This window comes from Fukomys damarensis, unplaced genomic scaffold (genome assembly GCF_012274545.1).
Source record: "Fukomys damarensis isolate Sample0158 unplaced genomic scaffold, DMR_v1.0_HiC HiC_scaffold_2, whole genome shotgun sequence".
NCBI classification, from domain to species: domain Eukaryota; kingdom Metazoa; phylum Chordata; class Mammalia; order Rodentia; family Bathyergidae; genus Fukomys; species Fukomys damarensis.
The window spans coordinates 32,165,679-32,191,833 of NW_022900914.1; the positions used below are offsets into that span (position 1 = coordinate 32,165,679).

A 26,155-nucleotide genomic window follows, 5' to 3' on the forward strand; every position below is an offset into this window, starting at 1 on the left:
AAAAAAAAAAAAAAAAAAAAAAGGAGGACTGACTGCAGATCTATTTATTAAACAGCTATCCCTTACACCACACTGGGGAGCAGATGGAGAAACCAGACAGAAGTCAGAGTTTCTTTTTCTAGAGAGGAACACAGCTGAGAAAGATACAGTGCTGAAAATACAGACTAAGTAAAAGTAAATCACTGATGTTAGACCTTATGTTAGTCGGCTTTCTGTCACTGTAGTGAAATACCCAAGACAATTTTTTGACTTAATTGCCCGTTTTTGTTTTTCGTTTTTTGTAGTTGAAGCATTAAAAAAAAACTTGTTAGTACATATTTACCATACATAATGTTCTCATTCATCATAGGGAATTTATACCTGTATGTAATGTGTCTTCTTTTTTTCCATTCCCCTCTTCTCCCTTCAACCCTTCTTCTCGTCCCCACTTACAAAAGCTTTGTTTTCACTTTTTCCTTCTATTCTTTTTTTTTTAAATCCCTGTTCCTTTCCTTCTGTTCCCTCACCCTCCCTGTTCCCCTTTCCATTTGAACATGTTCTTCCTACTTCCCAATATCTATCCACTATTTTGCTCCTTATTTACCCTTTGGTTTTCTTACACAAGAGAAACAATGCAATATTTAAACTTGCATGTCTGATTTGCTTCACTCAAAATTATGGTCTCAACATACACCCATTTACTTAAAAATGATTCTCAAGTTTCCAAGATAATCAAATTATAAAAAAGGTTGGGCCAGGAATTTAGCTTAGTGGTTCTCCTACCTGCCTTGCACATAGAAAGGTCCTGAGTTTGATTCCCGGTACCAAATAAAAAAATAAATAAATAGAGGGCTGGGGATTTGGCTCAGTGGTTCCACCACCTGCCTCACAAGTGCGAAGGCCTGACTTAGATCCCTGGTACCCCCCAAAAAAATAAATAAAAATAAAAATAATGTAAACTAAAAGTTTATTTTGGTTCACTGTTTGGGGAGTTTCAGTCCATGATTGATTAATCCCATTATTTTGGGTCTGTGGCAAGGCAGAAATAGATCACAGTGGGAGTATATAGCAAAGCAAAACCAGTCACCTCATTTTGAAGGACAAAAAGAGAGGAAGGAAGAGACTGGAGTTCCACAGTCTCTTCAGGGTCACAAACCAAATGACCTAAATACTTCCCACTAGGCCCCACTTATTAAAGGTTCCACTACCTCCCTCCCAGGTTGCTGAACTCACCCTGGGAGCCAAGTCTTTAATGTACAGTATGTACATTTGGGAAACACTTAAGACACAAACTACAGCCGGCCTAACTCTTCCCTGATTCCCAGAACATGCATTGCCAGATTTATATCCTCTAGGCAGGAAATTGGATGTGTTCTCCCTGGAAAATAAGACCAATCCAAGAGAAAAGTTATTAAAATACCAACCTAAAGGCCTCCCAGTGAAATGGGTTATTTAGCTCATCTAGTAAACCTAGATCTACAGTTCAGGACAAGCCAAGAGAAAAGCCTGTTGTAAACTGGGAGCTGGAAAGTCTCACACTCTGGTCACTTACTCCAGGAAACATCTGATTGAATTGTTAATTCTACTCACAGATGGACTATTCCTATTGAGGAACCTTTGGCCTAGTCATGGATCCCTGGCTCTACTGGTTTTGACCAGCTTTGCAGAACAGGAGTCTGTTGAGCACAAGTCTAACCCCAAGGGCTCTTATTGCTCTTTAGCAATTTTTTCATTTCAGTTAACATTTGTTAACATCACCAGTGATTATTACATCTTTTTCACTTACTTAACTTCTCAACTCTACCTCCACCTCTCTTATTTTCAGTAAATTACCTTACTTCCTATAGTCTGAGAAGTTGGAGGATGTCTCATGTGAATGTCTCTTCATATTCAAATCCCTCTTCAACTTGTTTTTTTTTTTAACCTGTTGTCTTCTCTCCTGGACAAAGAAGATATTTCCTCTTTATTTTCAAAGCCTAATGAGTGTGCCCATCTTTTGATCCTGTTTCATCCAACTTATAGACCCATCCCACCAATGATTTGTTTTGCTTTCTCAATTCATTCGATTTGCCCAAATGTGGACACTGATGTGCCACTCAGGTTCCCGTCAGGGCTGAAAGAATGATTCTCCCAAGTGCCAGAAATGCTGCAGTGAGGTGGTTCTCCGAAGAATTCTCAGGAGTCACCTGGAAAGAAGAAAGTCACCTTACTAAAGGTAACACCCTTTTCTTTTCAGCACTCTTTGAGGGACTGATTCATTTGGGGATATAAAGACCCAGCCCACTCACTTTAACTAGGGACAGCTCTGATTGGTCTTTCCAGCCTCGGATCTCCTTGCATGTTGACAGAGGTCTTCACTGAGACTCCATCACTGCCTACCGTTTCTTGGCCCAATGCATTTCCTCTTCTCACCTCCCACAAGTAGTTAAACCCTAGAGCACTTTCTAACTAATTTACTACATGCTAATCTCCTTCTCGGATCTGTTTTCCAACCTTCCCTTCCAGTGATAGTATGTGTAGTGTGGGCATTTAATAATTTGTTAGGTCATGTAGCAAACTGTTCAGTTAAAAAAAGTGTACATTTGTGTTCCCATCAACAATGTAGAAAAGAGCCTTTTTCCACATCCTAATGCTACTGAGGTATTATACTGTTACATCCTTACAATTTTATAAATAATAGAGGGTGTCTCATTCTTGCTTTATTTGTATTTTCTAATTATGAGTAAGTGTGAGAGTGTTGTCAGATACTTATTGGCTATTTATATTTCATTCCTTTTTATCTGTTATGTTCTTTGTCTATTTTTGTATTATAGGAACTTCTTATATATTAATTTTTTAGTATTTTTTGTATTGTAAGAAAACTGTAAGTAAGTTTTCCAGGTATCTCGAAATTTTGGCTTTATTTAAGACTTTATTTTGGCCAAAAGTTCTACATTTTAAAATTATTTAACATTATCAATATTTTCATAAATCTTTCATTTCTGTTATGCTTGAATTGACTTTCTCTGTGCCGAGATTTGCAAACTTTGTTGTTTTCTCTAGAACTTGGCTCAGATGCCCTTGTTGCCATAGTGATTGACTTGTCTTTGCTCCATGGGGGCTCATTTAGCTCCCAGGATACTAAATTCTCTCAGTTTTCCTCAGACCTTGGTGGTTGCCTCTTCTCCCTTGTACTGGTTCCTCCTCAGCCTTCTGCACTCTTCTCAGAGGCACACCCCAAGGTGAAGTCACCAGACTTTTCTTTTTTATCTATATTCATTTCTTGATGACCCCAGCCAATCTTAGGGTTCACTCCTGCTCTGTGTGCTGACAAGTTCCAAATTTTATTTCCTCCAGCCGGACTCCATCCAACTGTCTACTCAACACTTCACTTGAATGTCTAATGGACATCTCAAACCTAACATTCCCTCACTGAACTTCTGATCTTCCCTCCCTCAGAATCTGTTCCCTTATTGTCTCTTCATTTCTGTAATGACAGCCCCATCCAGCTAGTTACTCAGAACCAAAAGTCTGGTGTCATCCTTCACACCTCTCCTTTGCTCACACCCACATCCCATCTGTCAGCAAATCTACTTACTATAACTTAAAAATACACTATTCCGTTCCCACTACTATCACTGCTAGCTCCCTGAGCAAGTTGCTTCACCCTAACATTCTCTCTTTCCTCATCATTTACCTGGGGTAATAATAGCCTCTGAGTTACAGGGTTCATGAGTGCAGTAAAGGGAACATTTACATGTAAAGAATTTAGCATAGTGCCAAGAAGACAGTGAGTGCACATTAAATATTAGTTTGCATTAGTGTTTCTGGCCTTTGTTTTCTAGAAGATTTCAAGATTTAACTAGTGAAATTGAAGTGACTGTATCTTTTTCACAAAAACTGAATTTTATTCTTCAATACATGAAATGTCCATAAGATTTCAACTAAATGACTCTAAAAAATGAAATTGCATGTTGATGGTTTGTTTAGCTTACGAAATAAAAGGAAAGTCAAAATTAACCTAATCCAGTAAAATAGTCACAAGAATTTAAGGAATTAAAAGCCACAGTGGCAATTTGAATCATTAGAATTCTCTAGTCTGATTAAGAGTGATTTTTAGCTAATCAGAAAACTTAGGCCCAGAAAATATTTTTAACCCAAGGTTATATCAGATTGTATTGCACACTGGATACCAACTTCCAGACCTGAATAACTTTGGAGATATGAGGAAACTCACTGGATAACTTCAGCTACTAGGTTAATATCCATCACTTACATGAAGCAACCTCATATTATTGACCTTCAGTACCATTGAAGTCTATCATTCCAACTAATTATGAATAGGTACAAATATTCTAGAAAATTCTTAGCAGCATAATATTAGATGTCAGCAATATATAACAGGTCATATAGTAGGTCTGAATTATATAGGAAGCATCTCAGTAGGTACTCACCCATAAATTAAACACATGGATACTGCTAATAAATTAGAATAACCCATCCCTCTACAAAGAAAAATACGTTCAGGATATTTAACTTGTTCCTTAATAAAGTCATTTTGTTATCACATATGGTGAGAATAGTATTTTAATAGAAAAGAAAAATGTTCATATAATTTTATTTAATATATTTGGGAAGTCGTGTTTATTCTTACAGTAATTCTCTCTGACTCTACCTCTTTGGCTCTGTCTCTGTCTCTCTGTTTATATATGTTTGTATACAATGTACACACATATATTAACGCACCTATATACATAAAACATCTACCATGTGGGTGCTCAGTAATAAAACAGTGATGAATTGTTTTTATTACTTCTTTGTAAAAATATTTTGATTCTTTTGAGTATAAGATCTAGGTAATCATGAACTTATAGTATTTTAAGTGAGGAAAAACAACCTTTATATGAAATCATCAGGAATTGACTATGTTTAATTTGTTGCTATCCTTTCTTTGTGCATATTTGATCATATATCAAGCTGTGATATTTTTAGAATGATAAATACAATGTAAATTTTTTATATATTGCATTATACAAAAGTTACTTATAAAATGTGAATTCCCACTAACGCCTATTGTGGGATCATTTTAGATGATCCACATATACTCTGTATACTAATTTCTGTTTGTTTGTTTGTTTGTTTTGTAGGAAGTCCTGGCTGAGCAAGGTTGGAAGTCCTAGTTCTCGCATTGACCGCACAAACTTTTCTAATGAAAAAATCATCTCTAAACTTGAATATTCTAATTTCAGTATTCGATACTAATAGAGAAGAAATTAAAATTATAATGCTTCCAATGCACATTAGATACCACATATCCTGAAGTCTGTTTTCTAGAGTAGGATAAAAAAAGGGGAGCTTTCTGTTCTGAAAGCTACAGAATTATGTTACTAAAAATGTTTGTCATTGAAATAATTTTCCTAGGCCTTTTTTGAGAAGCAAAAACATTCTAAGATTAAAAGTCATTACTGATATTTAATATGAACGTTCAATTTAAGATTGTCTCATGGAATCTTATAGCATATATGTTATTTGGTTAGACATAAAAAACAAAGTGAACCATCCAAGTTATTTTTAAGTACTGTTGTCTATAGTGAATTCTAATACTGTCTGAATAATAATTTGCTATTAAAACTTAGTAATGTAATGATTGAAGTCTTTAGAAGAACCAGTAGTTAAAATAAATACGTGAGATCAATATAATCATAAAAATATCAATAGAATTAATTTAAAAATTCTGTTTAAATATAAACATGATTCAATTCTTAAATTGTTCTCATTTAATATATATTTTTGAACTGTATTGTTTTGTCTAGTGCATGGTCAACTTGGTGATGGCAGCTGTAAGAGCTCACAGTTTTAGCACAGCAAGTGGCAAGATTTCTATCAGCTACCCTCGTGGGAGGTAGAAAGACTGTACTTTCTCCAGCCCTGGAGAACTGTACCTTTCTCCCCACTTTTTGTTAACAAAGGTCAGATGAGCATCAAAGGAAGGAACTAGCAGATAGTGAGTGAAGTTGAGCAATAATACCCATTAATTTGATTTTGCTGGACGTGATTTACCATTTTTATGACTAATTTTTTCTTTTGAAATGGCCTCAATATGTTGCCCATACTGGCCTCAAACTCCTGGGTACAAGTGATCCTCTTGCTTCAGACTCCTGATAACTGAGATTACAGATATATACCATTGCACCAGCAATGATTTAATATTTTCAGCTTTGTCTAGCGAAGGAATTTTTCAGAGCATTTATCTTGAAACTCATTATTTGAGACAATAGGAAAATCAGAATTCACTTTCCAGAAGGCTAGAGACCATAAATATGTTTATATAATGACTCTCCCTTGTCTCTGTTGATACAGGGATCAAAAGATGTTCTCTAGTTAGTTAAGAGGAAGATCTTTCATATCTAGAACTAATTTTAGGAACTCGACACAGGCAGTCTGGTATAGGAGGCTTTGCTGGAGAAGTCAGAAGACCTGAACTCTGGGCCCAGCTTATCTATTAATTAGCAATGTGCCCTAGTGTCCTTGACTGCAAAGTCAAGATGTTAGGGTAAGTCAAGACTTTTTACAAGATTCTATGAACCAGAGGACTCCCAGGGTTGTGACCAGGAGAGCCATTGAAGAGTAATGAGAAAGATGAGCAGTCTGAACTCGGCCCAGAGCCCTGATCCTCACTCCAATGAGAGCAGCTCTACACTCCTCTCTTCATACAGAGATTGTCCATGAGAGACATCTTTTAAGAAGAATTTGGGGACTGAGAGTGTATTCCAGTGGCAAAGTACTTGCTCTGCATGAGTGAGGTCCTGGGTTCAATCTCCAGCACCACAAAAGAATTCTGCCTCAAAGAAGCAAACAACAAAAATAATAGCAAAGATACTGAATCTGGGATCTTATAAACTAAATTTCTATAAATGTACTTAAATGTATTTCCTATTCTCTTGACTACTTTTGTCAAACCAGCATGGCACATATATTTAACCCTAAGTGGTTTCCACTGAAAATATGCATAATTTGTGAGAAGACTATTGGAAATAAATTCCTGTTCTTTATTGTGGCCTCCATAAAGTTTCATGGTTTCTAAAATATTTCTAAAATTGATTTTCTCTTGTCTTTTCAGTTTTTCTCTTACCATGGTGAAAAACATTCAAGAAACACAAATATATATAATTAGTAGTTTGATTAAAAGTTCTATAAGCATATCTTGGAAATTTTAACCTAGCATTTGTGTGTAAGAGGTAAATTTCCCATTCTTAACTGGTTCATGGTTTTGATCTTATTAAAATCTTTAATTTTATAATTTAAAAATATAGTTATTATTTGATATCATAGATTTTTCTATAGAAAATGAGTTACTTTTACTTTTCTAGAGAGCCAGATTTAGTTTTCTCCTCAGCTGGAAATATTGGTATACATTCTTGGCTGGATGCAAAATATACATCTTAAAGTCTAAAACTTATTTTTCTTTTATTAGTTTTACTTTCTAGTTGGCCTGATGAACTCTGCATGTAGCACTGGATACAATGTGACCTCTCCCTGTCTTCCTCTCTCATCTTCTACAAATACTGTATTAGAAGATATATAGAGAAAGAACAGGGCCAGGGATTTAGCTCAGTGGCACTACACCTGCCTCGAAAGAACAAGGTCCTAAGTTTGATCCCTGGTACCAAAACAAACAAACAAACAAAAAGTAGAAATCTTTCTATGCCTCAGGAATGATTTTCTAGAGAGCAATAAAAGAATCAACCTTTTTCTGCCTTTCCTGATCCCAACTGCATTTCTTTTTATATACTAGGATAACCTAACTCCCAAGTCACAGCACACAAGAAAGAGGACAACAGTAGTGGTATAGTGGGTAGTCCCTTAAAAAATGAAAGTGGCAGCCAAGAAGAAGAACATCAGTAGCAGAGCATAGTAAAAATTGTGTTCAGGAATGCTGGTAGCAATAACAGAACTGTAAACAAAAGCAAGGGAGTGATTATCACAAAGCAGGCAGAATAATACATCTGAGTTAAAGGAAACAGATTGTGGTCCAAGACAGGCTCATGAAGGCCTCCTAACAAGCTGGTGATATTATATTTCTTTATAGGAACAGTAGCTTCATAAGGTTTACATTACAATTAAACTCTATGACATAGATTATATATCTTTTCATATATATTCATGATTTTTAAAAAATCAAGCGTACCTATAAATCTCGACCAAACAACTACAAAATATGGAGTAGAGCAAAACAGCCATTCTCAGTCTATGTGAGAGGAATATACTTGTCTGTTGGCAAATACCAGTATATAGCCAAACTCTCCTCATTAAAAGATGAATAAGCAGGGAAAAGCCCAGCCTTACAATTTAGAAAAAGCATTATAGCCCAAGGTGAAGTGTACATTATCCTTTACAAAAGGGAAAATTCATACATTTAAATTACTTACTATAAGAAGACAATAAAATTTCAGGAAACATCTGCTAATGTCCTCAATAGCATGTGATATAAGCTGATCTCCATGAAAAAGACAAGGGAGAATTTGGAGAGAATATGTGCAAACTAAAGTAAAATAAATGGATTAAAGAAAATTAGTTGAGATGTAAAAATATGAAGAGCTGGCAGCACTTAAAACATGGATAAACTGCAGGAGAATTACAGTCCATTCTAGAATCAGTAACCAGAAATTGCATTTCTGAGAAAGGTGTGATCGATCAGTCTTTCATGGTTTTTGTCTTTAAGTTACACATTTGAAATTCTCCAAGTGATTCTGATAATCAGGCAGGCATAGGAAATGTTGGTGAACAGAGCAAACCTAAAGATCTTCAGGAGAGTCAAAGAAAAAAACAAACAAAACTAGAGAGGAAAATAATTTGAATGAAAGACCACATATATGTTCCACAAATAATTTAATGATAAAAATGCATAGAGAAAAGGATAATTGAAAAACCAGAAGGAAAAATCAGTTATGATAGAAAACTTCCTCGAGGTAAAGTACACAGCTGTAAAGTATATAGTATAAATTTTACAGTATAAAGGTCTACAGCTAGCAAAGACTTAACTATAAGCAAAAATGAAAAGAGGGCCTTACATAAAGCCTGGTTTAAAAAAAAAGATAATTGTGAAGATAAATAACAATGCTCTAACAGACACCTTAGGGAAGAGCCCAATTGCTGCCCAGCAACTGTTCTGTTTTCCTCTTTTCTACACCTTCCCGGTCTATTTCATGTTCTCACTTCTCATTCCCTCTCCTTGTCTTCAGCCAAGAATTCCCTTGGTGGCTACCCCTGCATCTGCCTACGAAGCTATATCTGTCCAAATACTTGCTCTACCTTCCTATTTGTTACTATAGGTGAATTATTTATGATCCCAGTTAAGGCCGTGCCTGGATCCCTGTGCTCCAAAACTCTGCTCCAGCAGTTCTCCTTCATCATCAATTTTTGTTTCCTACTGCTTGAACCTTTCCCATTAGTCTGCAAATACGCTATTTCTCCCTCTCTTGGCTCATCCAGCTATGGCTATATATCTCTCTTTTATAGATAAATTCCTCAATAAAGTTATATATTTTTGCTATAATCCAGCCCTGCCATTCTTCTTAAAGCTGTTATCATTCTCATGCTCCCCACTTCTCAAAATTTTTACTCTGCCCCTTCATTCCAAACTTACTCCTCCCAGACTTCCCATCTCAGCAGCTCTTCTCACAAATGACCCCACTTTAGTTACTGGCGACAACACCAGAGATGTTTGATGCAGAAGCCTTGAAGTCATCTTGAAATTGCTCCCCATTCATGTCTCTTCTGTTGTCTCTAGCTTCAAATGTCTAGAATTTGCTTTAAAATAACCAGGGAGTATGGGAGAGAGCAAGTGGAAGAGATCAGAGAATAAAGGGGCAGAAAGAACTATAGATGAAACAGTATTGAAGTGAATGCACAGAGGTTCAACAGACTATTCCCTATTTTATTTTTATATTTTTCAAAATTGTTTAAATATATAATAATACTTAATAATTAAATTATTTAAAAATATGTGCTTGATACCACCACTTCTCACTACTGGTAAGATGATAGCCCTGGTCCCAGTCATCCTCATCACCATTATAATGGCATCCATACAGAACTCCCTACTTCTGCCTTTGCCCTTCCTCAGTCTGTTTTCAACCTAGCACTTAATAGAATTCAGCGGTGAAGCCATCAGGGCCTGGGCTTTTCTTAGTTGGTATGTTTTTAGTATATGTGCTGCCAAAGCAAGTGCAAATTGGTAAGTTTTTAATTATGTTTTGCATTTTGTTGATTGACACTGGGTTCTTTAGAATATTTAGGTCTTCTTTGTTCAACTTTGGGAATTCATACCTATCTTGGAATCTGTCCATTTCTTCTGTGTTTTCCATCTTATTGGCATATAGTTTCTCAAAGTAGGTATTGATGGTCCTCTGGATTTCTCCTGGGTCTCTTGTAATGTCAACCTTTTCATTCCTAATTTCATTGATTGGACCTTTTCTTTCCTGTTTTTGATAAAGTTGCCTAAAGGTTTGTCAATTTTGTTTATTCTTTGGAAGAACCAGTTCTTCATTTTTTGTATGGTTCTCTTAGTGTCCATTGCATTGTTTTCTGTCCTGATCTTTATAATTTCCTCCCTTGTATGAGCTTTGTGTTTGTCCTGCTCTTCTTTTTCTAGAAGCTTGAGGTTCAGCATCAGGTTCTATAATTGAGCTCACTGTTTTCCTAGTATGAGTATTCACTGGTATAAACTTTCCTCATAAGACTACTTTCATTGTGTCCCATAGATTCTGATATGTTTGTTGTCACTGTAATTTAATTGTAGGAACTGTCTGATTTCTTCTTTAATATCCTCTGTGACCCATTGGTTATTCAGAAATATGCTGTTGGGCCAGGGATTTAGCTCAGTAGGTTCTGCCACCTGCCTTGCAAATGCAAGGACCAGAGTTTGATCCCCAGTACCAGAAGAAAAAACAAAAGAAAAGAAAAGAAAAGAAAAAGCATGCTATTCAATTTCCATGTGTTTATAAAATTCTTGTGATTTCTTTTGCAGTTGATCTCCAGTTTCATCACACTCTTATCTGATAATATACAGGGGGGATAACTTCATTTCCTTTGCATTTACTCAAACATGTTCTGTGAATGAGTATGTGGTCTGTTTTGGAGAATGACCCATGTGCAGCTGAAAAGAATGTGTATTACATTGGGGATTTAGCTCAGTACTTACTCCACCTGCCTTGAAAGGGCAAGGACTGGAGTCTGATTCCTGGTACAAAAAAAAATGTGCATTCTGATTTTGTGGGGTAGAACACTCTGTAAACGTGTGTTAAGTTCATTTTTTAAAGAGTTTAATTGAGTTCTAGTATTTCATTGTACATTTTCTGGTTTGTTTGTTTTTTTTTTTGGTATCGGGGATTGAACTCGGGTCTTTGCACTTGCAAGGCAGGCCACTGAACCACTGAGCTAAATCCCCGGCCCCATTGTACATTTTCTGTCCAGTTGATCTATGTATTTGTGACAGTGGGCTATTGTGGTCCCCCACTACTATTATATTAGTTCTTCTTTGATATTTCATGTTTGTTATTATTGGTTTTATATAGTTGGTGCACTAGTATTTGGTGCATGTGTATTTATGATTGTTATCTCTTCCTCTTGGATTGTTCCCTTTATAAAAATGTACTGTCTTCTATGTCTTAATTAGTGTTGGTTTGAAATCCAACACTTGATCTACAAAGAGGATAGCTACTCCTGCTTTTTGGGGGTTCCTGCCACATGGAGTATTGTTTCCCACCCTTTAATTTTCAGAATTAAGTGTGTTTCTTGTGTGCAGCAAGGTTCTTGCTTCTTAACCCATTCTGCCAGTCTATTTCTTTCAGTGGGTAAATTGAGACCATTAACATTGATGGTTATAACTGATACGTATTGACTTATCCTTGTCCTCACTTTTTCTTTTTGTTGGATTCTCCCCCTTTGTGTTTAATTTCTTGTCATGTCTGATGGATTAATTCTGCTGGGCTTCCTGGTGTTGTGATCCTCATTGTCTTTTCCTAGGATATTGTTTAAATTATTTTAGAGTGCTAGTTTGGTATTCATGAAGTTCCTCAGATGCTCTTTGTCATGAAAGTATCTTATTTTCCCATGAATTTCGAAGATAGTTTTGTAGGGCACATCAGTCTGGGTTGGAGGGGGTTTTCCTTTAGGGCTTGAAATACATCACTCCAAGCTCTTCTTGCCTTGAGGGTTTGTGTTGAGAAGTCAGTTCTGATTCTGATTGGCTTTCCTTTGTATGTGATTTGTTTCTTTCGACTGTTTGTAGAATTTTGTTCTTCTGTTGGGTTTCTGAAATCTTAACTATTATATACCTATGTGTAGATTTTTTTTTTATTATGTCTAATTGGAATCTTGTTTGCCTCACTTATCTGTGTGTCGAGTTGTTTTCCCCTACTTGTGAAGTTTTCTGCCACTACTTCTGTGAACAGTTTTTTTTTTATGTCATCTGCAGTCTCCTTTTCCTTCATTGACTCCAATCAATCTTATGTTATTCTTTGCATCATCTAGCAGCTGCTGGATTGATTTCTCATGATCCCTTACTATTTTTAAGAATTTTTTCTTTTCCTGGTCACTAATTGCAATCCTATCTTCTATATCTGAAATTTTGTCCTCACAATGGCTCATTCTGCTGTGTACTCTTTGAGTGGAGTTTTTAATCTTCTGGAAATCTGTTTGCATTTTCCTATGTTGGGATTCCATCATGTTCCTGAGCTCCATTTTTTTAATCTGTGTCTTCTCTAGATTTATTAATCATGTCTTGAACTATATTGTTATCTGACAAATTATTTCTGATTTCATTTTTTCCAGATCGTCTTTTGTTGCCAGTTTAGGAAGTCCAGGTGGTTGAGTATCAGATTTTCCATCTCATTGCCCTTTGGGGTTGCCTTAGGTGATCTGGAAGTCTGATTTTGATACTTCTTTACATGTCTTCTCATTTCAATAGATACAGCCTACTGTGCCTTTGTTGAGGAAACTTTTTGCTCACTCAGTGGTCTTTAATTCTCAGCAAGCCACCAAGAGGCCTTATCTCTGCTTCTCACCAGTCCACCAGTTCCTGGGTTTAGAATGGCTGCCTTCTGGATCCTTGAGTTGACCTGTTGTCTGAGAAGGCTTCTGGCTGGGGCCTATGCACACTTGGGATGATATCTAGACATGCTTCTGACTAGGGTTTGCCCCAGCCATGTAGCTGTTGTCTGGGGGATATGCATCCTAGTTCCTGGTGTCCGAGCAGGCTCCTGGCTAGGATCTCTGTGCACTTACTGGTGGTATTGGGGTAGGCCTCTGGCTGTTGCTTTTGTTCCTGTGCAGGTGTTTTTCAGGCAGGTCTTTGGCTTGGGCCTGTGTGCCCAAGTGGCTGGGGTTAGGGTAGGTCCCTGGCTGGATCTGCCTGCAGCTGCCCCACTCTCTGCCCTCTGCCTTCTGCCTGCCATTGCAAGAACTGTTTCTCCTCTGCCTGCCATTGCAAGAACTGTTTCTCCTCTGCCATGCTCTTCCTCAAATGTCCCAGGAAAGCTCTGTCTCCAGGCTTTTGCACTTACTGCTTTCTCTTGCTTTCGTGCTCTTGTCCCAGACAACCACAGATCTCACTGCCTCACTTCCTTCTTGTCTTTGGATGAATGTCGTTTAATCTGTGGACCTTATTCTGATCACGTTATTTAAATTGTTAAACACTCCACAAACTCTTTATCTACTTCCTTACTGCTATTGCCATCTATTATTCTACGATATTTTATTTATTTACTAACTTTTACCTCAGTGCAGACTACAGTATAGCAGGAATTTATATAACTGAGTACCCTGCTACAATCTGTACCACAACAGTTCATGGCCATAATGTGTGTTAAGTTCTGTGTTGAATTAAATATAAGAAGAGTTGGGAGTGATGCTGCACATGTGTAATTCCAGCAGTCTCTGAGACAGGCAGGAAAATCACTACTTCAAGCCCAGCCTGGACAATTTAGCAACACAGCAAGACCCTCCCTCAAATTTTTAAGAAAATTAAAAAAGGCCGGAGATGTAGCTCAGTGTGAAGGTCATATATTCAATCTCCAGTAAAGCAAAAGAAAGTAAAATAAAAAGGAAATAAAGGGCTGGGGATTTAGCTCAGTGGTTCGGTGGCCTGCCTTGCAAGTGCAAGGACCCGAGTTCAATCCCCAGTACCAAAAAGAAAAAAAAAAAAGGAAATAAAGAAATGAATGAAAGAAAAAGAAAAAAAGAAAGAAAGAAAGAAAGAAAATGGGAGGGAGGTAGGTAATGGGGGAAGAGAGGAAAAAAGAGAAAAGGGAAGAGGGAGAAGAGATAAAAGAAAGGAAAAGGAAAGAAAAAAGAAAAATATTCTTCTAAGGCCCTCCTCAGTGAAGATGACAGAAGTCAGACTACATGTTCATAATAATACAAGAAAAAATGGTAAAAACTCCCCTAATTCCTCACATAGTCTGGGCATCCTATCACCACAAGAGGCATAAAGTGACAAAAACCTTCCACTATCACCCACAATACAGTAACAAAACTTAACCTCCTGTGGTAAACAACTAGAATATTGGATGAAATACTGGAACAATTGCTTTCACACATTGGGCGACAGCTATTGCAGGACTGTGATCCCTGAAAAAAAGGGACACAAAAGCCCCACAACAGCTGCAGATTTTTGCCTAGAGATAATTTCTAGACTGTGGGAGCAGGAAGGGAGAACAAAAATAGTTTCTGGAGATGGTGATAAGGGGAAGAGATAGAGAACGGAGTTTAGGGAGACTAAGCTGGAAGGTGTAGAGCAAGCAGAGTTCTTTAGAGAAAAAAGCTGGAAAAAAGTTTCAGAAATGTGCACAGGTATTCCCTTGGTTAGTATGCTATTAGTCTGTCGAATCAGTTTCCACAAAGTTGTGGAAAGAATTTCCAGAGAACTGTAAAAAGAGGAAAATCTTAGCATTAACATGAGGCTAGGAATTCAAGTAGAAAGAGATAGTTCTCAGTTATCAGTCAAGAGTCATGCTAGGAAAATTTAAAAATAGCCCTTTAGGGGATGAAAGTGATCATCAAATAACTTAATTGCTGGCCAAAGCAAAATACAAACATCTTTAAAGAAAGAAAACAATCTCATTTTTCAAGACCTTAACTTTCAGAATATCTAACAAAATTTGGAATGAGACAACTGGAAGCTGTCAATTTTAGAGTTCTGTATCCAATGAGATTCAAAAATGAAGGCAAAAACCAAATCTGAAAAATACCCAAATCTGAAAAATTTGGTCCCAGGAGATTTGCACTACAAGATACATTGTATTAAATTCTTCTGACAGAAGGAAAAAGATACTGGATGGAAACATCTACATAAAGAAATAGACTACTAGAAATGGTAAATGGGACTAAATAATTAAAGTTATTGTAAAAGAAATTAATTACTCATAGCAAAAATAACAACAATATATAATCAAGTCCCCAACTTACGAATATTCAAAACTTTCACATGTGTACTGTTTGTTTAGCACTTTGTTGGCTTGCATACGATTCCAACTACCAACAGTTCTCCCTACAGTGGAAGTTGTTCATAAGTTGGGGACTTATTTAAATGCTTATAAGATATTCAGAAGCAATATGTAACTAAAACAAAGGATAGTAGGAAGAAGTCTAAGTTCTGTAGTAAATCTTGCATTCTACATAGTCTAATATTTTGTCTTTTTTAAAAATTAAGGTTCTTGGTATATTTCAGGTATGCATAATGATCACATTCATCATACAGAATTTGCACCTGTACATGATAGATCTTGCTTCTTCTTTTTTCCCATCCCCCATCCCTCCCTTCAACCCCTGTTCGCGTCCTTATTCACAAAAGCGTTGTTTCCATTTTTTCTTCTATTCTTTTTACTTGTCTCTTCCTTCCTTTTCCCTTCCCCACTTTCCTAGTTCCCTTTCCCATTTGAACATTTTCTTCCCATTTCCCAATATCTGTTACACATTTTGGTCCTTATTTACACTTTTACTTTCTCACACCAGAGAAACAATGCGGTGTTTACACGTGTGACTGATTTATTTCACTTAAGAGTATAGTCTCAAGGTGCATCCATTTATATATAAATGTCTCAAGTTTATCTTTCATTTTGGCTGTGTAGTACTCTATTGTATTAAAAAAAACACCCACATCATCTTTATCCATTCATCGAGCGGCATTTGGGCTGTTTGCAAGGTTTAACTATTACAAACTGTGCCACTATAAACATGTGTGTGCATATATTGCTATGATATGATGCTTTTAATTCTTTCAGGAAGATGCCAATAGGGGAATAGCTGGGTCAAATAGAACTTCTAATTTTATATTTTTGAGGAATAGCCACACTGATTTCCGCAGTGGTTGCAGCAGTCTACACTCCTACCAACTGTGAAGGGTTCCTTTTTCCCCACAACCCTGCCAACATTTGTTATTGGTTGATCTCTTAGTAACAGCCATTCTTTCTGGAGTAAAATAGAATCTCCGCATTGTTTCAATTTGCATCTCTCAAATTACATAGACTGATAATTAAATTGAAGGTAGATTCTGATAAATTAAATCTGCACATTGTAAATCCTAGAGTTAAAAATATATAAAACTTTTTTAAAGGGTGCAGGTATATGTCTTGTCTTGATTGAGGTAGAGGTTACATGTATGTATCAAAATTTGTTAAATTAAAATCTTAAAATAGATATATTTATTGTATATAAACTCTACCAGATGTGTTTTTTTATGTGATGAGCTTTTTTTGTTTTGTTTTGTTTTTTGACACAGGGTCTCACTATGTAGTTGAGACTGACCTGGAACTCACTATGGTGGAATGAAATCAAGTTTGTTTATAACAATATTTTATTTGTACTGTGCTGATGAGTCCAGATACGATTATTTGTAGGAAATGTAAGTGAAGATATCCTATCACAAAGATATGGAGGATTACTCAGCAAGAATAAAAATAAGTTAAAATGTTAAAACTTTCACTCATTTGTCTAATTGTATATTATAATTTTTAAAGGAAAGAGCTTTGGATTTATACTTGCATACAATTTAACAAGTATTTTAATAAACTAGAAAATAAAATTAGGTCTAATAGACCTAAATTAAAATGAGTAAAAGATTGAGTATTAGATTTTTAGGAAATTAGGAAAATATACTATAAATTGTTCTAATTTGCCTACAACCTCCTTACCATCCCTCCCCTATATCAATCTACCGGAATTTATCAACAGTAAGAATTCTCTTAATGGGCCCTATTAGTGCTTACATTATGCAGTGTGAATAATACATTTGAGGCATCAGCATTCTGTATTTAGGCTGTAGTTTAACTCTGGTTTAAAAAAGAATTCCAATGTTTCATTCATTTTATTGTTTCACAGTTGTTTGAAAATGAAGTTGGAACAAACAGTTTTCAAATGTCAGCAAACCTGGATAATTCTAAATGTTTAGAGCTGTCGATCCATGGCACATCACAGTTTAATTCAGCAGTGTGCATATACATGGGCATCATTCCCAGCCAACTGTTCAGACTTCACTAACACAAGTTAAATTCTGCCTAGTACATCCTTTAGTACTAAGGATCACTATATTTTTTTGAATTAACAATATGCAAAGGAAAACTTGGATATATATATATAATATAATACCATTTATATGATTAAATTTGAAAGTATCACTTTAAGATATGATAGAGCAGATCATTTTAATCATTTTTTCAAACCATAATATGCATGTTTTTTAAGTGAAAGACTTAAATACTGGCTCTCTTCTAGTAGCTCACAATTTGACTAGGAAATAAGACATTTACAAACACATGTCTACTATAAAATTTCAAGGTAATGAACAAATGATGTTATGCTAATATAATCTGTGTGGTGTAAATCCTAAAATCAAGGGCCAATATCATTTGTTGGCTTGACATCTAGGAAAACAAGAAAGATCTCAAATGGCTTAACTGTAAGTTTTACTTTCCCTCTACTCTGTTCCCCTGAAAAAGGCCAAACGGTTCTTATCAAGGACTACAAGCACTTCCTGCTAATCACTCAATAGCAAGTAGCAGTTCTTTGCCAGCATGCAGAGTTATTCAAACAAGCTAATCACAACCTCAGGTGGAACCCTAGGGTCACCTCATTCTCTTTTTTTTAATCTTTATTAAACATATTGATACATTTAGGTATACAATATAATTACATTCATCATTGGGATCTTGTACTTTGCATGACTTATCTTCGTTCTTATTTTCCCCCATTCCCCACCCTCCTTACAGCCCCTCCACCCTTCCCTGTTTACAAAGACATTGTTTCCATGTTTTTCCTTTTCACATATTTTTTCTTTTCCCTTTTTCTCCTTTCCCTTACCCCTCCCACTTCCTCTACTCTTTTAAACTTTTCTTCCTATTACATAGTATCAGTTACACATTTTGACCCTTATTTACACTTTTACTATTTCACACCAGAGAAACTATTTGGTATTTACACATATGTGGCTTATTAATTTCACTTAAGAGTATGGCCTCAATGTACATCCACTTAGCTAGAAATCTCTCTAGTTTCTCATTCTTCGTGGCTGAGTAATATTCCACTTTATTAAAAAAACACATCTTTATCCAGTCTCCAGTTGATGGACACTTGGGCTGTTTCCAAGTTTTAGCTATTACAAACTGTGCCACTATAAACATGGGTGCACACATATCACTGTGGTATGATTCCTTTAATTCTTTTGGGAAGATACCCAGCAGAGGGCTGCCTGGGTCAAATGGAACCTCTAGTCCCAGCTCTTTGAGGTATCTCCATATTGATTTCCATAGTGGTTACACCACTCTGCACTCCCACCAACAGTGGAGAAGGGTTCCTTTCTCCCCACAACCCCACCACATTTGTTATTGGTTGATTTCTTGGTAGCAGCCATTCTTACTGGGGTAAGACAGAATCTCACTGTTGTTTTCATCTGCATCTCTCGAATGACCAGTGATGTTGAACATATTTTCGTATATTTATTTGCTGCTTTTACTTCTTTGAGAAGTGTCTGTTCATTTCAGATGCCCATTTTTGAATTGGGTCTTTATATTTGGGGGGCTGATTTTTTTGAGTTCTTTATGTATTCTAGATAGTAGACCTCTGTCTGAGGAGAAGCTGGTAACATTTTTTTCCCACATTGTGGGTTGTCTCTTAGCTCTGCTTCTGATTTTTCTGGCAGTGAAGAAGCTTTTTAAAAAGATCAGGTCACAATTGTTGATTCTTTCTGCTAGTTCCATGCTACTGAGGATTTGTTCATGAGGCCTTTTCCTATGCCAGTATCTTCAAGAGTTCTATCTAATTTATATTCCAGCAAGTTTAGTGTTTCTGTTTTAATATTTAAATCTTTAATCCACTTGGATTTTAGTTTAGTGCATAGGGAAAGATATGGGTCTATTTTAATTTTTGACAAGTTGAAATCCAGTTTTTCCAACACCATTTATTAAAGAGGCTGTCTTTCCTCCAGTGAGAGTGTTTGGCTCCTTTGTCAGAGATGACGTAGCTGAGTATGTTAGGAGTTGTTTCTGCATCATCTATTCTGTTCCACTGATCCTTTGGTCTGTTTCTTTGCCAGTACCATGCTGTTTTTATCACAGTGGCTTTGTAGTATAGTTTCAAGTTGGGGATTGTGATACCCCCTGCCATGTCTCTGTTGTTTAGAATTGCTTTTGCTATTCTAGGTCTCTTCTGACTACAAATGAATTTTTGGATTCTTTCCTCTGGTTTTATGAAATATACTGTTGGGATTTCATTCTATTGACACTACAAAGCCTGCTTTGCACAGTCTTTGGTTGATAATTCTATTCAAGTAAAACCCTTATGTGACCCCCAACACAGTGTCCCCTTCACCTTTGCTATTAATATAAGTGACTAATAAACTGCTGCTAATTTCACCCACCCAGGGTTATGTGTTTGGCCATCCTTGTAACTGTTGGACAAGAATATCTTCCTTGTCAATGGGGTAAACATAGCCTGTTTAAATCATAATGTTATCTCTTTATATTATAAAGGTTCCAGTTTTAGAAATAGATCCTTATTGTGTAGAAAGCTTTTCTAAAGTAGGTTGGTTTGGATGGAAAATGGCATTAGGGTTTTGGTTTTGCATATGGTTTTTATCTTATTTCTGGGATTTTCTGTTAAAGGAACATATAGAGGAGAAAAGATAGCAAACATAAATCTGTGACTTCATTTCCTGGACAAGGACTCAGTTCCACAATAGAAAATGCAGGTAAAAACTGGATTACAGAAATTGAGTTAGGGTAGGAGCCAAAGTGAGCCTTCTTATTTCCTATACCCTCATTCTTGAATTCTATATCCTCTTTCCAGACAGCTATGTTGATATGGATGAACCAGTCCATCGGTTCTGTGAAGCTGCACATAGACAGTTGAGATGGTGAATCCATGGAGCCAGGCCCTGCCTACTTTGTCCAATCCTTGGAGAAAGAGAGTGGCCTATGTCTAAGCACTGCTCTTTAATAGAGGATGCTACCTTCAATTAAAATGGTCTTTATTAGAGTACAGTTCTTACAAACTAATTAGATAGTCTTTTCTCCAGCAGAATGATGGAGTCATGAGAAGGACAAAGCAACAGTTTCCCTCTAACCCATGCAGCAAGGCCAAAATAAGTTCTTTTTCCCAAATACAATGAAAGGTTTTCCAGATAAGTTTAATGAGACCAGCAGACAGAGTAGAGCAAAAGTGAGAATAGTTGTGGGAAACAGTGCACTGTTTGGAGCAAAGGATCCAAACTGGGGACCTGTGTGGTTTTTTGAGAGAATGAAGTCCAAAGACAGAAGGCAACTAAACTAAGAAAAAAGATGCAGTCTGTTTTGGTTTTTTTAATGAAGTCTTTTCGCCTATCCAAGGTTTCAGGATTGTTCTGGTGAGTCCAGTCTTTGGTATTCATAATTCCTAGAAAAGAGTTTCAGAAGCAGGGATGTGGGCTCCTTTATCAGTGGGCTGGCAGAAGAGAGAACTGCATAAAAATTATGGGGTGTTCTCGCCATTAATTCAGGATATAGTCACTGGGAAACTACGCTTGAGGCTGAGCAGAGCAGAGAGGAGAGAATGTCAGCTTTCAAAACATTTATATTCTGGTGATCATGCTAGTGAAGAACAAGTGAATGAGAACATACTATGTGCCAGGCAGTGAACCATGGACCCTCTTATTTGATTCTCACAAAAAAAATCTATAAGGAAGGCAGGTAATATAATTATAATTTTATAGTTAAGAAAATGTCTGAGAGCCATTGCTCATAGTCATGAGCTAAGAAATGGCTCCATTTTCAGAGCCCAAATTGTAATTACTATGCTATAGTCCAATGGTGGTGAATGTATGGCACGTGTGCCCCAGTGGACTGCAGGTATGACTGAAGCTCTAAAAGATTCATCATCACTGTTGAATGAGAAGCAAAGTAACTATTAAAAATAGGAAATACAATTTCAGTCCTGTCTATATTCAGTCCAGAAAAGACACTGTAATGAATATAAGTAAAAGCATAACATTTTTCATAGGAAATACGAAGTTTAGAGAGTACTAACCATAAGAAGTAACACAAATCTTGCTATCAAACATAAATAGAGGGCCGGGGATTTAGCTCAGCGGTTCAGTGGCCTGCCTTGCAAGCACAAGGACCCGAGTTCAATCCCCGGTATCCCCCCTAAAACATAAATAGAAGTGCTAGAAATAAAAGAATATTTATTGTAACTTTATAAGTTACATATCTTCTATAATTTTTAAGTAACCCCAACATTCTTTAGCAAAATAACATGCTTTAAATTAAATTTCCCTATTAGTGAGGCTTTGTGCTCTTATTCAAACTTATCAAACCATAATTGAGTTAAAGCAAAGAAGTCTAAAATTACTTATTTGTTCTTATCTTCTATACTAATCAGACCCATCTTTAGAGAGATAAATATGAGTTGGAGTATATTATATGGTGTATGGGTGGGTTCCTCAACCTAATATTCTTTCAGAGATGAAATCTGATTTAAAATGAGGATAGCAGGCTCAACCAATAAACTGAACCTAAAGTATAAACAAAAAGCAAAAGCAAATGAGAATTTTGCAGGGGAGGCTGACACCAAAATGCCTATTAATGGAAACTGTATTTTACAGACAGAGAGCAAGAGGATGAGGGTAAGACAGTAGCACAGCTCAACCATGTGATATCTTTCACTTGTTAACAAGGCCATTTTAACAAAGCTCTTTCATATATAACTGCTTCTTTAAACTTGCTGAAGTAAATAGATGTTAGCACCCTAGTGTACAGAAAAAATAAAAAAAAGAGGTCAGACTTGCTGTGGCTCTTGGGAATGACAAGCAAGAAAGCCAGCCCCAATTCTGAATTTCCAACAGGGGACCCATGCCTTTGTGCGCTAAAGTGATTTAACAATGGCCTGCAAGGCTTCCTGGCAGTGCCCATGATGCAGATGAAGGAGACTGTGCATCTCCCATATCCATTCTCTATGTGGCCAAAAGCTGTAGAAGTGCCACATTTCTTTCTAAAGCTGTATTACTTCTCATAAAATAGCAGAAAATTCTTTAAGATTTCTGTTCCTCTCACAACCCACAATTAAAACCTCAGAGGTTGGCAGAGACAGCAACAAAAAGGGAAATTTAAATCCTGCTCCCAGGATTACTATAAGAGGATTAAAAACGTGGCTAATTTTCAAAACTTAAAAGCTTTTAAAGCAGTAATTAACTATAACTTGAAAAACAATGCTATTATAACTAGATAAAGAAAAATGATAGAATAATAGCTTAAAACTGATGAATCATGAAAGCTTTATTTGTGATTTTGAAACCAGTGACATTGGTCTAGGAGGTATTGGAGGTAAACTAACTTACTAATTAAAAGTGTTGCACTTGTCTATTAAAAACCTCAAGTGTGATTTCTTTTTAGGTGTACTCAAACTTTAGGTCAAAATTTCATTTTTCTTTAAGTGAATTCTTGTCTTCTAATTCTTTATTTTTGCTATAGAACAAAAATATTTACCATAGATCTACCTATTCACATCAAAACAATTACCATTTACCAGTTCATTGACAAAGTCTCAAAATTATGGCACCATATAAAGTCATAAAGTGGAGTCATAGTTAGCAATTCTTTGCTTATTCTTGTATTGTTAGTGTTCTTGTTTCACCAACCATGGAACCAGATCGCGTGATGTTCAGTGGCATTGTATAAGTAGACAGGTACATTTTTACCATTTGTACCACTATTAGGTTCGCTTCCCCATCACAGCCTTTCTGTCTTGAAGAATCTTCAATTCATTATTGATTCCTTGTACTGTTTAGTTATTTTTACTTAATCGTATACCATAGTATTCCTAATCTTTCCCATCTACTTAGACATTTATTTTCAATTTTTATCACCATGTTTAAAAGCAAGTCTTAGAGAAATGAGATGTAGAGGTGATGGAGTACTTTTCAAAGAATACACTGATCTAAAATCAAATTATGGCTGCGTCAGTTTCTAGCTGGGTGATTTCAGACAGGGTTAAGGATAGACAGAGGTGTTAGGAAATAATACTTACTGAATACCTACTTGTACCAGTGCTTTACATACATCGCTTAATACAACAACCTTACAAGTTCTTTTATCCTTATTCTTTTGGGGTCTTTTCTTTCTTTTTAAATTTATTTTTAAAAACATTAACAAGCAATGTAATCAAAATCTAAAGCTCAAATAAAAAGTAATAATATAATTTTAAAAATCTAAAGCTTAAGTATATAACTTGCCCACAGTCACATCATTATAATTTAAATACAAGTCTAACCCTGAAATTCAATAAATATTAGTTCTCCTCCCCTGGGGAAAGCACAGAGAATGGCATTTTATATCATCAAAGGGATCAGAGTTGATTTTATGGATAGAAATGGAAGAATTTATGTTATTTACATTAAAGGGATTTTAATTACCATTTTTAAAATATGAAGATTCTCTAAGGAGTACATTGAAAAGTTTTTATCTGTGTCCACAAAAGAAAAAAAAAACACTGAAAAATTAGAAGTAGTATCTCTAAGGATTTTGGGTGGGTGGGGTCAATCTTATAGGAACCCAGATACTTTTCTCAAATCATTCAATGAATTAAAATTTCATGGCTCAGAATAGGACAGAATCTAGAAGTTGCTCAGTAAATGTTGGGTTGCTGAACAGTTCAGATAATAAGGTATGGTAATAACCTGCATGGGAGATGATCACGTCTGGAATTCTTCAGATATTACAAGACAAATAACCTTAAAAGAAGCTAAGGAGACATGGAAAATCTTTAAAACTTTGTAGTTAGTGATTCTCAGCCTTTTAACAATGCTAACTCTTCAACTGTTTCATTTTGTAATGCTCTTCCTTCAAGAGGATTCAGATTGACATCTATTTACTCAACCAAATCTAATTATATGACCATTCTATTTAAGACACTGCTTTAATATCAAGATGGCACTTCGCTGTTCTGCCTACCTGAGACTGGATTTTCATTCATCCTTTGGTTATACAGCTCTATATAGGCAATCACAGTGGGAATTATTTTTAAATGAACCTTGAAGCCAGACATGGTGGCACACGCCTGCAATCCCAGTACTTGGGAGGCTGAGGCAGGAGGATCGCTGCAAGTTCCAGGCCAGCCTGGGCTACATTGTGAGTTCAAGGCCAGCCTGAACTACTACTGTTTTTGTCTCAAAAAAAAAAATAAGTAAATAAATAAATACAATAAATGAACCTTGACTCATAGAAGTAGACCATTCAAATTAATAAACTGACTTCCTTCAGTCATGTGTATTTTCAAGCTAGAGATTTCTAACAATGAATTTGCCATAAACCAGGCTGTACTCTTAATTGTCTAATATTTGTAGAGATTTCATAAAATTTTAAAGATTTTTATATATACATCTATATGGATATAAACATATGTATGCACATATCCATGGTTAACTTCTATCAGAAGTGGTTTATGTTTATGTTAAGAGATTTTCAACTTTAAGGAGATGTTACATCTCATACTTGTTTGTTTTGTCATATGCCTCTCTTTTATTGACTCTAAACTAATGCCAAAATAGCCCTTTCATATCTGACTCATTTGAACCCATTTATTCTCAAAAGATAGGCAAACCAATACTACCACTTTTCATTCCCATTACCCTCAAATTAATGTCTATTTTGGTTTGATAAGCTGAGTCCAAGGCAGTAAAACAACAAGGTAATGCATACATTTAATGAGCCTTCCAACCTACTAATTATAAAAACTAGAATAATATACTAGCAGCTACCTTTTAACAAGTGCTACCATGTGCCAGGGTAAGTTCTCTGAATGAATTTGTTTTTTCATTTAATCCTTACCACACAAGTGTATGAAGCAAACAAATATACGGTTTTTAAAAATAGAATTCAGGACTGCTTGTGTATGCCATATTTTAAAGATCATCTCCTATATCCCAAATATATCACTGATGAAGGGACTGAGGAAACTGGGTCTCCTTGAGTCACAGCTTTCCTGCACATTTATACAACTGCACCATTCAATATTTTCCTCCTGTGGTTCAAAAAAAACCTGACAATTTTCTGAATCTATAAATTTTGAATGAACGATTTTCATCCTCTTGTAGTCCCTCACATATGGTGTGTTGTTCAAAGAGCACTGGTATTTTTTTTTCTTTTTATTGAGTTTATTGGTACAATCTAGGTATACAGTACAGTTACATTCATCATTGGGATCCTGTACCTTTACATAATAGGTCTTGATTCTCATTTTTTCCCCTTGTCCCAGCCCTTCCTTCACCCCCTCCTCACCTCCCCATTTACAAACACTTTATTTCCATTTCAGCTTCTCATATTTTTTTCCTCTCCCTTATTACCTTTCCCCACCCTTCCCACTTTACCTACACCTTTAGCCCTTTACTTCCTATTTCACATTATTAATTATCTCATTAGGATCTTGTGTACTATTATATTTTTTCACACCAGAGAAACTATTCGGTATTTCAGTTAAAGAAATCTCTGTATGAACATTAAAAATAGGGAATTTGAAGAAAGGAGCTAAAGGTGTAGGGAAGGTGTGATGCGTAGGGGAAGAACAAAAAGGGAAAAGAAAAAAATGTGAGAGAATGAAAAAATGAAAATAAAGTGTTTGTAGATGGGGAGGGGAGGAGGGGGTGAAGGGAGGGCAGAGGTAAGGGGAAAAAAAT

At 36.0% G+C, this 26,155-nt stretch overlaps 1 protein-coding gene across 1 annotated transcript in view; it reads left to right on the top strand.

Annotated features, from left to right (window-relative positions):
* The window catches only part of Acyp2 (acylphosphatase 2), a 227,515-nt gene extending 221,412 nt beyond the window's left edge, over window positions 1-6,103 (top strand). Inside the window, exon 4 of the mRNA XM_033764005.1 lies at window positions 5,106-6,103. Within this exon, the coding sequence (XP_033619896.1) occupies window positions 5,106-5,220 (115 nt within the window). The 3' untranslated portion in view covers window positions 5,221-6,103. The remainder of the gene's footprint in view (window positions 1-5,105) is intronic.
* The last annotated feature ends 20,052 nt before the right edge of the window (window positions 6,104-26,155 follow it).